Below are 15,315 nucleotides of genomic sequence, written 5' to 3' on the forward strand. Positions count from 1 at the left end.
TTGCATAAAATACCAGTAAGAGATCACAGTTTCCACTGTCTGTTGAAGGTATATAACCCCATTTTACTATTTAAAATAAACCTAAAATTAGACATCTTTGCTGTGTGTTTTTGTTGTTGTTTTAACTGAGAGGACAGAATTTGTTTGGATAAATTTCCAAGAAACAGAAGTTGTTTATGGGACATGTCAGTTCTCTTCCTATTTTATCATTTGCAGTTAGGAATTATGCCAATAGCTAAAAATACTTTGATAAAAATAAATGTTTTACAAATAGATGTTAACAAAATCTCAGCCCCTCTGCCAATATCCTGCCTCAAGAAATAATATTTTTCATTATGATTCCATAATTGGCATCTTCAGAACAGCACAAAACTTTCACGGAATAGAAAAGCAACCATATACCTGTGTGCAAAATTTGCAGGCCAGGTTTTAAAGTGACCTGAAGATATTGCCATGGTGGACAGTCATTCTCTGAGCCTGGTTAACATTTGAAAGCCTCTTCTACTATGGTGACATTTACAATATACACTACTAGATATGCCAGTGTATATCCAGCTTACACCAGCAGGATTTTTTTCAACCTTAGTTATGCATCTTATCCAAACTACTTAAACTAAGCTGATCACAGCCTTCTTGTCAACAGAACTACCTGCAACCAGGACTTCTGCACACACAGTGATGCCAGTAAGGAGGGGTGATTTTTTCTTGCACCCAAACAACATTGTTATGCCAGACAAAGCACGTAATGCAAATCAAGGTGACAGTCTATGGCTCTGAGACAAAGAAATGGAAGTAGTTCCAAAGAGAAGACATATGGGTTTTACATACCTACTAATATATGCTTGTTTCATTAATCTTACCTGAGTGCTTTCATTTTTAATAAAAGAGGTTCATTTTGCTATATCGTTATTAACAATAAGGATCACCAAAGAAAACCAAAATATAAGCCAAGCATGCCACAATGTAAAAAGAGAACTTGGGAATTCAGAGTGTAAGCTATTCTTAGATTTTTTGGTAAATGAAGCTGAGACACTGACCTCCCACTGGTGAGTACTGAGTTCACGTGCAAAAAAGAGGCACTAGATTTACAAATCATTTAAATGATCTGTTTTAAATTCACTGGCACTTAAGATAATCAATTATGAGATCCCTAGCTCCCCAGCTAGTTTTGAATAAAGGTCCAAGCAAGCTATGTGATTTTTTTAAGTTCTTCTGTAAATTCTAGCAGTTACACATTAATACTTTCAAATGCTCTAGGATTCCTCCTTTAAGCTTCTGCATCATTTAAAGTTTTTGTTGGAAAATGTATTTGGGCTTTAAAAAATAAAAATACAATGCACTGCAGTGGAGTATAGTAAAAGAAATCCTGAAAAATGGTTTTTTTTTCACAGAGAATATCTTTATCTGCCCCCACTATTTTTTAAGGTCTTGCACTTTTTCCTTACTTAAATGAGAGTAGCATAAGAAAGGGATTTCCCTTTCTAATCCTATAATACACACGAGTACAAATAAATATGAACAAGTGGCACAAACTCATCTGAATTTTATGAAAGCCATTGGCCTGTCTATAAAGGTAAGCAGTTCATAAAATACAAATAAAATCTGTAAAATAAATTAGGAAAGCAAATCATAGATTCCATATACTAGATATGGATAAATGATCAAGGAAATATAGCAGTTGTTAGAATTCTGGTCATCCAAGTTTCATCATATACTCAGTTCTTCCTTACTCTGTCCCACTAACCTGAGCATTTGCTCCCCAAAGCCAACACAGAAGTAGTTGTTTAAAACTGAGATTATGAAGAGATGTGCAGCAGGTGGTTTCCACACAGAGTTGTATTGTTGAAACAGATATGCCATATACATTGTTGAAACAACGTGAAATATTATCCAGGCATCTTCATTCTTTGCTTAAGGCAAGAAAGAGTGGACCTCCTTCTCAGGCATGAATGTGTTCGATATACTGACCTGTGGGTAAGTCTGTTCTTGACTAAAGCCATAAAGATATCTTGAAACAGTCTGTGTTTGGGATGTTTGCTAAAATTTCTCTCATTCTTGTAGGTCACACTAATGAGATTAAAAAAAAAAAAGGAAAATGCCGAATTGCAAATTAACTTGCCACAAGATAATTTTAGATTGCCAAAAATAACATTAGCAAGAAAAAATAAGAAATGTCATATCAGAAGTTAACATGGAATAACACAATTTCAGATTGCCAAACATTAACAGTATGGAAGAACAGTCTCATGCATACTTTGGGACTATTATAATGGTATAAGTTTTCCAAATAAAGAAATTATCACTATTTAAAATGAGTATATTAACTCCCAACAGTATACTCTGTTGAGTGGGAGTAAGTGTTTGAAACTTACAAAGGCAGAAACATTCACAGTTAGGTTTAGAAAGTTAAAAATACATGATTCGTATCTCAAATACTGGGTTAATATCAAAGTATAAGTAACAAACATAAGTACGAATATAAATGCCTTCAACACCTCAATAAGCTTTAGATACAAGAATATAAAGATACTCGGAGAAACAAGTGTGTCATCATATTAGCTTTTTTTTATTTTTACCTAAATTTTTAAAGCTCAGCAGCTTCTGTTGATTCTTGCCATTGACCACTGGGTTCTTGTTCCTTGCTTCTCACATTTTGACAAGCTCTTGTCACACTGGTTTGAACACTTTTAAAATATATAGCTGGAAGCTAAGGAGGAAAGGGATAGTCATCATTAGGCAAACACTGCATTTTAAGTTTTATGAGAATATTATCAAGCAAAAGTACCTTTTCTCAAGTTCTGACTTGAACTTCAGACCTATAACTTCCCATTATAAAATACGCACAACCCCTGCAAAACAAAACTGAGGTGGCAGAAAACTGATGCAAAGCTAGACTGGAAAACAAGTACATAAACAAAATGTGAAGAATGGTGTCTTTTAAAATTTATAGTAGCAAAACTCAACAAAATATGCAACACACGCTCATTATCTATGCTCCTTACCTGTCCTAATTCTACAATTGCACAGCCTTCACATTTATTTTAGGTTGCAGAATTCACATGTCTCAGCTTTCGGCTCAGAAGCAATTCCAGCAATTCAAGGTAGAAAGTGCACAACTGCTACTTCACGTGGATGAATCCTTAAGTCATTCTGTCATATCTTTTTACAGAATAGAAAGGGAAAAAATGTTTTGGCATTCCGAAGACACACACCCATCATCACATGTTGGTTTTCTTTGCTTCAAATGGCAAATACAAGCTTCACTTGAGTTGAGGTGAAGGAGACTTTACTGTGTTCTGTAAGTTTCATGCATTGATATTTATGCTTTGAATATTTTTAGCTGAAGTGTTATTCTCCAAAGACAAACTGTTTATGGTTAAAATGCTGATCTTATTTTATATTCTTTAACACTCTCCCCTTTGTTGTAACTCACACATCTCTAAGCCTACCTTATTGTGACATTGTGGAAGGGCACGGAGGAGAACAACTCTGTTAGACTACTTGACTACATGCAACAATAGCTGCATAAAACCTGCTCAAGATACAAAACAAAGCAATTTTTTCCCATTAAAATAAAAAAGATATGGCATAGTAAGATGGGAAGAGGAGCGGTTTCATTCTTTTACTCGTTCTAAATGGGATTTGTCCCACACAGTAGGTCTAACATTGGGAAAAAAAAGTTTAATCATAATAGAACACGATGTTCTAAGTATATGCCACAAACCATAATCACCATTAATTAGGATTCTAAAGCATGTTTAATAACAGTTATTGAAAAATACCTGTTGGTTTCTTGACTGAACATTCAAGAGAGACTGAAGTTTTTTCAGGTCAGAATAATCCCTAGGAAAAAACACGATGGCATAAAGACATGTGCTAATAGTTACATAAAAGTATTTCCATAAGAGTAAAGAAGGTCAACAAGCAACAATGCTACTGGCAGAAAATAAAGTTTTCTGGTGTTGCCTAGTGTCCCCATTTTGTGAATTTACAAATTCTCCAGAATGACTTAAATCAACAAAGGTGTAAATAAACTTTGTGACCAGAGTAACAGTTGTCATGTTTATATTGCATTTCAAATTAAAGCATTCTGCTTTGGCAGCCAGTGCAAATTCCACACAAGTCCTGCTGAAGTTCAAAGTAAAATGTCAGATACTATACCTCATAAAGATCCCATGAGGTTTTTTGTCTGTTGCTTTTTCTGTGCTCCTCAACTTTTTGTCCTGATCAGGCATTGTGTATCACTATTATCATTATGTGGCTAAAAATTCATTTCCTTAAAAATAAAGTAGATACAAAGAATTATATCATTGCAGCAAAAGGAACACATGTTTACTTACAGAACCAACTGATAGAACTTTAAGAAAAAAACCCCAGCTTTACCATTTTCTCAGCATGAAACCTTGGGCATTATACCAGGATATCCTTTAGAATTCCAGATATTAACATACGGGTAGACAATACTGGCTGTCTTGCTATTGCATGTATTTTTATTAGTATTTTTCCTCTTCTTTCATCTTATTACCATTATTTTTCACCATGGATTGGCTATTTATGTTACAGCAGTGCTTACAGGCTAACATCAAGGTTGTCAAAAACAAGCTGTTGTCCAGACAACAGAGAATATAACAGTTTTATCATCCAAATAAACAAGTTGAACAAAGGGTAGAAAAAGGAGGTATCTTACAAATAAATGAGATGCATACAGCAAGTTGAGAGAGGTGATTCTCCCCCTCTACTCCGCTCTCGGGAAACCCCACCTGGGGTACTGCATCCAGCTCTGGGGTCCCTGGCAGAAGAACAACATGGACCAGTTGGACTGAGTGCAGAGGGGGACTATGATGATGATCAGGGTGAGACACTGGATTATTATACTATTATTGTCTCAGACCAACTCAAACGTGGGGGGGAAGGGGCGGCAGGGACAGGTCAAATTTCACAAAGGTGAAGTGGTGTCCATTCCACACCCCAGCCCATTCAAGCCTCCTTGGGCAGCTCTGGAGCACTGCCCAATACCACACTCCCTGGAGCCCCTAACCCAGCCCCAGAATGGCTGTCACACCAGAAGTCCCACCCACCATAGGTGGCCACAGGGGGCCTGAGCAGATAAAACCAACACCATGAGGCCATCACATGGTCGCAGCCCTGCCATCTCCTGGACTACTGGTAGCTGGATCTAGGCTGGAGATGGGATGGTGGCTATAATTCTCTCTTCTTCTCTCTGTATTTTTTACTTCTTCTTCTCTTACCCAATTATCAAAAAAGGAGATTAACTGAAAGCCAGATGGGTTGGATTTTGCTGAGTTGTATGAGTTAGCATTTACTAAGTCAATGCTTTGTGGAATGCTCTGTTTTGGTTGAATGTTGCCTTTTAAATTTTTGCCAAGTTCCCTTACTGTGTAAAGTTTGCCAGTAAAAGTGTGTTATTTGACCTCCTGAGAAACCTGTGCAGTGTCTTCTCCCATGTGTTCTCTCAAGGTATTAAAAGAACTGAAGGCCCTTTTAATAGATCCAGCGAGTGGACTTTTCGAGCCTTGTATATTTTTAAAGTAAAACCCCTTCAACGAGCTTGTAGCTCAAATCCGGGCTCTTATATCAGAGGACTGGAGCACTTCTGTGAAGACAGGCTGAGAGAGCTGGAGTTGTTCAGCCTGGAGGTGAGAAGGCTTGAGACATTAGAGCAGCCTTCCAGTACCTGAAGTACAAGAGAGCAGGAGAGGGACTTTTTACAAGGGCGTGTAATGATAAGACAAAGGGTGATGGCTTTAAACTGAAAGAGAATAGGTTTAGATTAGATCTTAGGAAGAAATTCTTTATTGTGAGGGTGGTGAGGCACTGGAACAGGTTGCCCAGAGAAGGGATGTCTTTGGAAGTGTTCAAGGTCAGGTTGGAAAGGACTGTGAGCAACCAGGTCTACTGACATGTAGACTTGGAACTAGATGATCTTGAGGTCCCTTCCAATCCAAACTATCCTATGAATCTACAATCAGTCTGCCAAAGAATAACAGAAATTTTCAGTAGTTTAGAACTAGATCTTCTAAATCTCAGCTGAATGCCTTATACCAATAGTGTCCGCATTCCTTGCAGTGGGACACACAGCTTATTTCCACAGACGAGCAGAGCTCAATTGGCCGTTACTGTGTATTAAGTTCCTGCAGTCAAGCAAACAGTCTGTAGGTCTGACTTCCCACAAAAGCCCTCAGCTAGTCGCTGGCACAGCATACATTTGTTCACTGAAAATCTTATAAAGCCCTAGAAAGAGACAGAAAGATACAGAAATACTCTCCCTGCCACAAAAGTAATTATATTGATGCAGATCCTGCTCTGAGTGAAGAAAAAAAAAAGGATGGTCAGGAACAGACTGAGTTTGTAAAATTATCCTAGAGAATTGGATACAGCTGTAACATTGGTAGAGCATTTTCAATTTAAAAAACGAGGACATAATTCCACTGTCTCATCCTCTCTACCCATTTTACTATTCACTAAATACGGACCGTTTGGATGTTGCCTTTGGTGTCTCTTTAATATGATCTTCCATATGAAACATGACAGCCTCCTGCAGTGTAGAATTCTTCTACTACTGATTTTTATTCCTCTTCCTCATAAAGGCAAAGAAGAAGAAAACCAGTCAGGAACAAAAGCATTGCATAGAAGAAGAAGAAGAAAACCAGTCAGGAAACAAAAGCATTGTAAACTACCAGAAGCTGCTCCTTCCCAAATGAACATATTTTTTCCAACTATACAATTTTGCATCGCGGAAGTACCCAAACTGCAACTGTTGACAGTATGAACTCATGCACTGTATTAAATCACTCTGGGAAGTGGCCTGTAAGCCCTGTTCATTCATTTCTAGTCTTCTGAACAAGCCTTTATCCTACCACTAGTCCCCATGTAGAGAATGATTGATCTGGATCCACAAGAAATCTTTCTCTCTCTCCCATGCATCTACTCAACAAGGTTATTAAAAAACACCTCAGAACACTTCTGTGGTACCAGTTATTACCAAGGAATGAATATAAACAGGATCTGTTCTAACAGCCAGTAGACAAAATTCTTGAGTTCAGATTAAACCAAATGCTGCTAGCTCAAAGCATTTATTTCCTCCGCTTCAAGAGTATTAAAAGTTAAGAGAAGACACATACAGGGCTAAGTATGGTTCAGAGTCCTCGTGAGTAAGAATTTCCATGTATTGTTTTAATGATGTTCTTATATCATCTCCCCAGTACACCAGTCTAATTGGGACATTACCGAGGCATGACACGATGCAATAAGCAGCTCACATTTGTATAGTAGGAAAAAGTGTGAAACTCACAAACTGTCAACTTGATCACAAGTACGTTTTCACAAAGAACATATTTCAACCAATTAAAGAACTACCAAACAAAACCACACACAAACAACTTGTTCATGAGCAAACAGAGTTAAATCTTTAAAATTTTCAGCATCCCATGAAAAAAAGTAATCCTTGGGTTAAATCTCTAAACCACAAACAGCAGGATTCCCAGTATGGCTAGGATTTAATCCAAAATTGTTAAGTCGGTGATTATTTACATTTTGCAGCTGTAGACCAACCTTGTTTTAGGGCTGCCAGTCCAATGCTTCTGCTGTTTACTGTACCTTGGTAAAGATGAAACAGAGGAACAGCTGACTAATATTTTTAAGGTCCATTGCCATTACAGATCCAAAAGTCTCTATACAAAATTGAACCTGACAAACATCAAGCCAAACTCCCTGCACTGCTGCCTGAAAATGGAGGGATGCAGTTCACTCAAGGATACAGCCCTCACTCAGTCCTGAGAACTCACCCTGGTGTTACCTATTTCCTAGAGACAGACCTCTCTGGTCTGTCAGCAGAGCATCACCATAGGTGCACAGCTCACTGGATTGGGAAACCTGATTCTGGTTACAAATAAACTCTCCTATTTTAACCCCTATTAACTTGCAGCTAGTCCCCAAGTACTTCTCTGTACAAGGGCAGGGACAACATCCAGAAAGGAGCATTTATCCATGCAGCTTAAAGTGTTGTGCCCTTCAGCTTTACTACAGAGATTAAACTGATTCATTAACAGCCACCTGCTGGTGAAAATAGCTTTCCCCTCCCTTCCCAGCCTCAGCCACTGTCCTCTTCTTCAGCTGATGTGACCCAACCTGAGCCAATTTAGAGAAAGGAAACAATATGCCTCCCTTCAAGTATAGCAACTCTTCTACCATTTTACTTCACTGTTACAGTAGCCTGATGAGTATCTCTGCTGACTGGGCAGGAAGGCACAGGTGTAAATCGAGAGAAGAAGAAGAGCAGAAAGTCTCTTTCCTCAGTCATTAAATCAGGCAGGTATATTAGCACCATACCCTGAGTGAGGGGTAGACAAAAGGAAATAACCTCCTCTTTTCCTTCTGTCAGCCAAAAACCTGAGAGAAAACAGACATTAAATATTCCTTAACTATTCTCACACTTACTTGACTTTCTTGAAGTTGCTAGATAAGTTCCCACCCCTCTGTTTCTTCTTTACTCGTGCCAGTAGAAATTTCCATGAAGCCAAGCTATTCACTATCCTCATAACTATCCCCCTGATATTAAGCCAGTCATGAGTAATGTGTAAGAAACAAACCAAACAACACTCACTTAGGTTGTGCCAGAAAAAAAATGGGATCAGACAACTCTTTAAAAGAACAGAAACACATTAAAAGGAAAATGTCTTTACAGTCTTGTTTCATTCCATTTAAAAGAATGAGAACAATATTAATTAATTCATTTTAACTGGGGATAATTACATGTAATTAGTTATGTTCATTTAATTACATAGGAAGGGAGATGCATTCTGATAGCACTGGAATGCAGGATAGGACAAGAAATGCTCCAAGAACCCTGTCAGAAATTAAAGAATCCACATGATGAGAAACAGGAGACAAAGGAATTATCCCAGACTTGATCTGTGGCCCAATCCAGTATCCGTCTCAGATGACTTAAACACATAAGCTTCAGAAGGTGAAAACAAGCCCCAAAATAAACAAAAGCACAAAGACATGTTGGAGGATACATCTACCAGCAACAACTACAGTGCAATGTTCTCTTCAAAAAGAAGACATCTCACATTCTTTATAATCTTTATTAGCAATACTACTGGATATGGACAGTTTGTAAGCCAACTAGCTGCTCGATTTACCCTTGAACTCCTTCCTTAATCACTCCAGTGGCTGAGTTCCACTATCTAATCAAACACAAGATAATTGGCTTAAGGTGGATAAAGAAACAGTAGATACGTTATATCTTGGCTTTAGTAAAACTTTTGATGCTGCTGCTAGACAGGAATGTACCTAATACCATAAACTGGGTCAGATGAAGGTCAGATGAAAATTCACTCTTTAAAAGAGCATTTATCAATATATTACTGTCAAAATAGAAATTGATTCCAAATATGGTCAAAGTGATGGCAAAGGAAGCATCAAAGATGATGAAAAGTTACGAAAAAGTACTTTTCCTCTCTAGTCTGATGGAAACAAAGGGAAGTCTGGTGTCTTCCCCTCTTGTTCTCAGAGAACACAGCAGTCAGACAAATAGATCCCCACCAGTCACAGCCTGTGTCTAGGAAATTGTACTGAAGAACCCATACAGACAATGTTTGAAGAGTATTTCTTTCATTTTATTGACTGAATCAATATGGAAATCTGTGTTTGCTATACATCACAACTTTCACATGCATATATATTTATCAGAAATTTTATTTAATAACTCCTTTGGGGATTCTCTAAAGATTAACTAGAATCCAATGTAAGGTTCCTGCTTTCCTAACAAATAAGAGTATTCAAGCTTCTGCTGGTTTGGGTTTGATTGTTTTTTTTGTTTTCCCTCTGCACCACCTCAGTTCCAGTGGAGCCATAAATGGGCAGACCTGTTCTCAGATTCCTGACCTCACGCAGTGTCAGTCTCTGGGCTATTTTCCACAGCATAAATTTTATCTGTAGAGTCTGCCTAAATCCATCCTGTTAATCTGCAGTTCACAGATGGGGGGGGGGGAGAAGAAGAAAAAACCTCGGATTTCTGAGGTCTAGTGAGCAGCTCAACATCAACTCAAGAATAACACGTAGCTCTGTGAGGTTCATCCTCTCCGCCCTTGCTACCGGGCAGACCTTTTTGGGGAATTACACCGCTATGACTTGGAGCCTTTGTGAATCACGAGAGGTTGTCTAATGCCTCCTGAACGCTCAGAGCTGGTAAAGGTGCAGGGCTGGGGAAGACGTCATCAAGTGGAATGGGAGAGGAATGGAGATACTGCCTTTCCCTCCCCCTTCCCTCCCGTTCCCTTCCCCGCGGCCCCTCAGCGCGCCGCGCGCTCCACCCGCCCCTTCCCACTCACTCCGCGGCGCGCGCTCGGCTCTGCTCCGCGGCCCGGCAACGGCGACGCTCCCTCCGCCCGGACGGGACCCCGCGGCCAATCGTCTCCTCTCTTCTTGGAGCGAGCCGGCCCGCCGGCCTATCGCGAGCCGTCGTGCTCCGCAGCCCCGGGGGACGCTGGCTACCGCTTCCGCCCGGCGCCGTTGCCATGGGCACGGGGACGCCATGGCCGAACCCTCCCCGCAGGGTCAGATCCCGGCACCTCCCGGCCCCTGGTCCCGGGCAATAAAAACAGAAACGGCCTGAGTAGAGTCCAGGAGATTTTTTTATTGCTTTTACCAACTTTCTGAAATGTTACAAAAGATAATTTTATTCTAGATGTAATTAAAACAACACAAAGGCTGAATCTTTCACATTAAAGACAAGTCTGAGAGTTGTGTTTTCTGTATAAACTGAATTTTGATTCTACAGTTGGAATAATGTTTTCATTTGCTTTGGATTTGGTTATAAAGTAAGAAAACGTCACTGTAATTAGAAAAGCAGTTGTAAAAAATTCAAACCGTACAGTATGTAATCACATTTCAAATAAAGAGTATTAAAATCAAAACCTCAGTTCAGCTGCAGAAGCCAAACCTGGAAGACACTTTTGCACAGGACCATCAGCAACGATAGAAAAGAAAATACTATAAATGATGTGTCTTTCCAATAAAATAATTTAGAAAAGTATCAATTTTCAAACTTATTCATTATTCCAAATAAATGTCAACAGATACTAAATTCAATATGAAAGTGTCTTTAGGTTAACTTCAATGCCAACTACAAAGTTCTAGAGGTTTTCACTAAAAACATTATAAAATAAAATCTACTTAAACTTACTGAGCAATTTGCTTTATTTATAGCACTACATTTATGCTGACTCAAAGCTGTGTGCTTCTACAGTCTTAAATTTTGCCATAAAATAAATTACTGTTGGTATAAAGAAAATATTTCACACATTTGTACTGTACTTGATAATTTTGTCCTAGATGAGTAATTAAAACATTACTAATCATAAAAAAAGCAAAAAGAAAACTAAGCTCACTGTGGTGCTCATCTGACAGACTAAATTTGTGAACTGAAAGTCATGAACCATTTACCTTATGATTTACAGAACATATGTACAAGACAAACCCTTTAGAATGGTGCAGGCTCTGTGATGTGACAACTATTTGTTACAGATATATTTTACAGCCTGTCGAACCTGCCTTTAGGAAGTTACTGTATACAGACAGAGATGCAAGCAAATGATAACTTATGAGAGAACGTTCATTAAATGTGGAAAAAAATGGCCAAGATACTTGGTTGGAAAAAAACACCATTAGGGCACCAAATTCTACCCTAAAAGGTTTTATGATGACAAACTTGGCAATTTGGAACATTTCACAGAAAAATTTTAAAAATATTATAACTGCAAAATTAATCTAGGAAGAAATTGTCATTAACTTGGGCATATGTAAACAGAATGAGAAACATGTCACTGTAATACATATGAAAACAGTAAGAATGAGTTGTCTAGAATATAATTTAAACATGCAACTGCATTTTAAGTGATATATTTTAGATGATAATTTAAATGGAGTGGTCAAAATTAAGACCTACACTTCATGTAAACATTCATATTTTTAAATAAATTAGAAAAAAAAGAAAAGAAAAAAACGAAAAAAGAAAAAGGGAAAAAAAAAAAGAAAAAAAAAAGAGGGACTTCCTGAGGAGGCTCTGCAGCCAGGTACACAGTAGCACTAAGCTCCATTCCAGGAAACCAAGGCATCTAAAAAAAGTGCAGGGTTGTTTATTTTTCTCTGACTGTTGGAATGGAAATACATTGGCGTAGTTTTTACAGGGCTTAAACCCTATGAAAAAAAATCAGTGCACAGCAATTATCACTGCTCTTTTGCATCCATTAAGGCAAAACATATATCTAGAATAGAAACTACATCCTTAGCCATTTTATTTTAATACCATGTGTGATTTTAAAGCAGAGAAGGTGTAAAATGAGCAGCGAATCACTTAACCATGGATTATCAATAGGGATTTATACACTTAATACCAGATCTTCTCCTGTTCATATGGGGAAAAAGTGCAAGTATAACATGCTACTACTGCCCAGGAATACTGGAACTAAAGACTACTGTAAACTGGTTTGCCAAGTTATGGTCTTTCTGGCACTGATTAAAATATCTACACAATTAAATAAATACTGTGATTAGACTTGTGGGCCTTTGGTTTTGTTTCCTTTCTACTTTACTAGAAATATATCCACTTCCTGTAATATTGACCTAAACTTAACCCTCCCAAAGTAGAAGCCAGATACAAGGTGTGCAGCACCACAGAACCCTGATTTCCAGCATGGAAGAGTTAGAAATCCAAGAGGCTTATAGCAATTTTTTGTGTCTTTGGAAACTGTCGCAGGACTCTAAACATTAAGTGTAAAATACTACTGGGAGGACTAGAACAAAAGTAATGTGTTGTGGACGATGTTACTTAAAATGCTCAAAATATCTTCTCTCTTTGATTCAGCAAGAGCTACTTAGTAGTCAACAACTGACATGCAGATATGTGCTTTTTATTTTTTTAAATAGTGTAGAAAGTTTTGGGAAACCATCTGCTGTAGTTTCACTGTATCTCGGTTTGATCGGAGGGAAAACATGGGTTATTTTCTAAAAGAGCACAAACTCAAACTAAGGCACAAGCTACACTATTATCTAAGAACACCGGTCATTACACAGTATTGGTCGAACTGCTAATGCAGACCTCACTTGCTTTGCCACTGACCTGAGCATTTGTTATGACAGTTTGGATACCATTATTCATACTGCTGTACACTACAACTTCCTTTCTTTAAACTGTCTTCCTGGAATTCAGTCAAATGAAAAAAGGAAAAAAAAAAAAAGGAAGAAAAATGTTAAATAATTACATTACATTTAAAGGGAACAGTAACAGTCCATGTAATGTAAATGCTATTTTTAAATGTTTCTATTTATTCCCACTGATTTCTTTATTTTTGTAATATACAATTACCTTCTCTTGAGGTGACACTTGGCTGAAGCACACCAAAATTCCACCTCAAGTGGTATTTTCAGATAAAGTCTGCCCTCCTCCAGAATCAGCTCCTTTTGCTGGACCACCTCAATTGGTCCATGATAAAACTCCCAATTTTGCCAACAGTCAAATTAAGCAAATAGCATCTTCTAGTTTTAAATGAGCACAGATTCTAATTAAAGCCATTGCATTACATCCAGAAAGGTCTAGTGGCAATATAGAACGTAAAGAGATGGAAAGTAAATACAAAAACCCCCCCTAAGGTATAAGGCAAAAAGCATTAACAATGGAAACTGCGCAGGTAAGTGATCAAGATTTTCATTTATATATAAAATTCTCATTATTTCAAATATTATAGTGCTAAACTCTAGAACTTGAAAATGTTAAGTATAATAAATGCACACTGACTGTATCTTTATCAGTGGAGCCCCCCAAAAATCCCATTTATTTTAATAAATGAATATTTATTTCTTCAATTCATTGTACATGATAAAAATTTATACTAATTAAAATAAATAAAATGTTTAAAAATAAGTTGGTGTGATATCATATATGCCCTTTACAATGGAGAGGATCAGAACTGTACACACAAATACCACAAGCAATTAGTAATCCATAAAATAATACTGATCATAAACCTATTCCAGAAATAAACTACAGCTAATTTAATCAAATACACAGTAAATTTAAAACCCAAGAAATATATTTGATGAAGACATGAAACTTTTAGAGTATTTCATTCTTAGAGCTGAGTAAATCAGACTCTGAAAGTTGATAGAAAAAAAATGCAAGTAAAAACCAGAAGAAAAGAATTCAAGAGTACTGTTGTGGTAAGTATGTATAACTTCGTAGAGACCAAATCGCTGCCTGTAAATTCAAATTATATTGTGTAAACATGGAGTGTCCAGAATGGCAAATACTGACTTGGGGCTGTAACTACAATTACTGCACTCATACTGCTACTGGACAATAATGAAAAACCAAAACAGAATTAAAAAAAAAAAAAAAAAAGGGAAAGCAGAAAACCAGGGTATTTAGGTATATTTTAAGGCTTAACTAACCATCTGACTTAGGGCTCCAGGCCACTTCTGTAGAATAGGAGAGACAGATTCCAGAAAACACTAGCATGGAGTGGAGACATAAACCACAGCAGTTCTTGTCAACAGCACATTAATATTTGTTCTATGAAACCACAAAAAAAATTATACCCTGCAAAAAACAAGCACTAATTGCCTGCATGGAAAACAAACTTCTGTAGCGCACATTATAAACAGAGGTATTGCAAAACTTTAAGCCATGTGGACCAGTAACCATCAGCAAAAGCTGATGTAACTTTTATGCACATATTGATTATTGAAAATAATAAGCATTCATTACAGTCTTCCTATTTAAAAATTAAAATAAAATTTCCAATAAAATAAATAGCTGAAGTGTGATTACCACTCATCTTACTTGTTGGAAAAACCTTTGCATTATGCAAGCATATCTACAGTGCCCTAAACAATGGCAGAATTAAATATATGTTGCTCCTTAAATTGGAAATCACACTTCCATGGTATAATATCCTACAGTGATACATATATACACACACAAATACACACAATTCCTCTTGGTTCCGTTCTATAAAGATGTTTCAGCATCCACATATTTCACAACAGGTGATTTTTCCACTTCTATTTTCACACTTTCTGGTTTTTCAGGGCTGTTCGAAAACAAAGAGGAAAATGTAAGGTTTGGTTCACTTTCAAACATTTTATACTTTACAAAGAACACTAAAAGTATTTACATGGAGACACTTTCATGATGCAATTCTATTAAATTTAAGTAATTGTTAAATACTATTCACAGGAACAGAACAAGCCTAAAGACAGAAAATGCCAATCTCTCATCCATAAATACCATTT

At 37.3% G+C, this 15,315-nt stretch overlaps 2 protein-coding genes across 14 annotated transcripts in view; both read right to left on the reverse strand.

Moving 5' to 3' along the window:
• NEK10 (NIMA related kinase 10) overlaps positions 1 to 10,407 on the reverse strand; it is a 94,431-nt gene extending 84,024 nt beyond the window's left edge. Inside the window, 5 exon segments of the mRNA XM_027675423.1 lie at positions 1,969 to 2,067; positions 2,577 to 2,707; positions 3,783 to 3,843; positions 4,162 to 4,276; positions 10,356 to 10,407. Of these exon segments, the coding sequence (XP_027531224.1) occupies positions 1,969 to 2,067; positions 2,577 to 2,707; positions 3,783 to 3,843; positions 4,162 to 4,235 (365 nt within the window). The 5' untranslated portion in view covers positions 4,236 to 4,276; positions 10,356 to 10,407.
• A 231-nt stretch (positions 10,408 to 10,638) lies between these two features.
• The window catches only part of SLC4A7 (solute carrier family 4 member 7), a 93,482-nt gene continuing 88,805 nt past the window's right edge, over positions 10,639 to 15,315 (reverse strand). For 7 of the 13 annotated variants that reach the window (XM_027675429.1, XM_027675424.1, XM_027675428.1 and 4 more), the window contains one exon: positions 10,641 to 15,113. In XM_027675429.1, the coding sequence (XP_027531230.1) occupies positions 15,032 to 15,113 (82 nt within the window). In that variant the 3' untranslated portion in view covers positions 10,641 to 15,031. Of the gene's footprint in view, positions 15,114 to 15,315 lie in introns of all 13 variants that reach the window. The other 6 variants (XR_003533005.1, XR_003533004.1, XM_027675425.1 and 3 more) reach the window with 6 other exon arrangements.

Source organism: Neopelma chrysocephalum, unplaced genomic scaffold, assembly GCF_003984885.1.
Source record: "Neopelma chrysocephalum unplaced genomic scaffold, ASM398488v2 Primary Assembly neopelma1_26, whole genome shotgun sequence".
In the NCBI taxonomy this organism is placed as follows: Eukaryota; Metazoa; Chordata; class Aves; order Passeriformes; family Pipridae; genus Neopelma; species Neopelma chrysocephalum.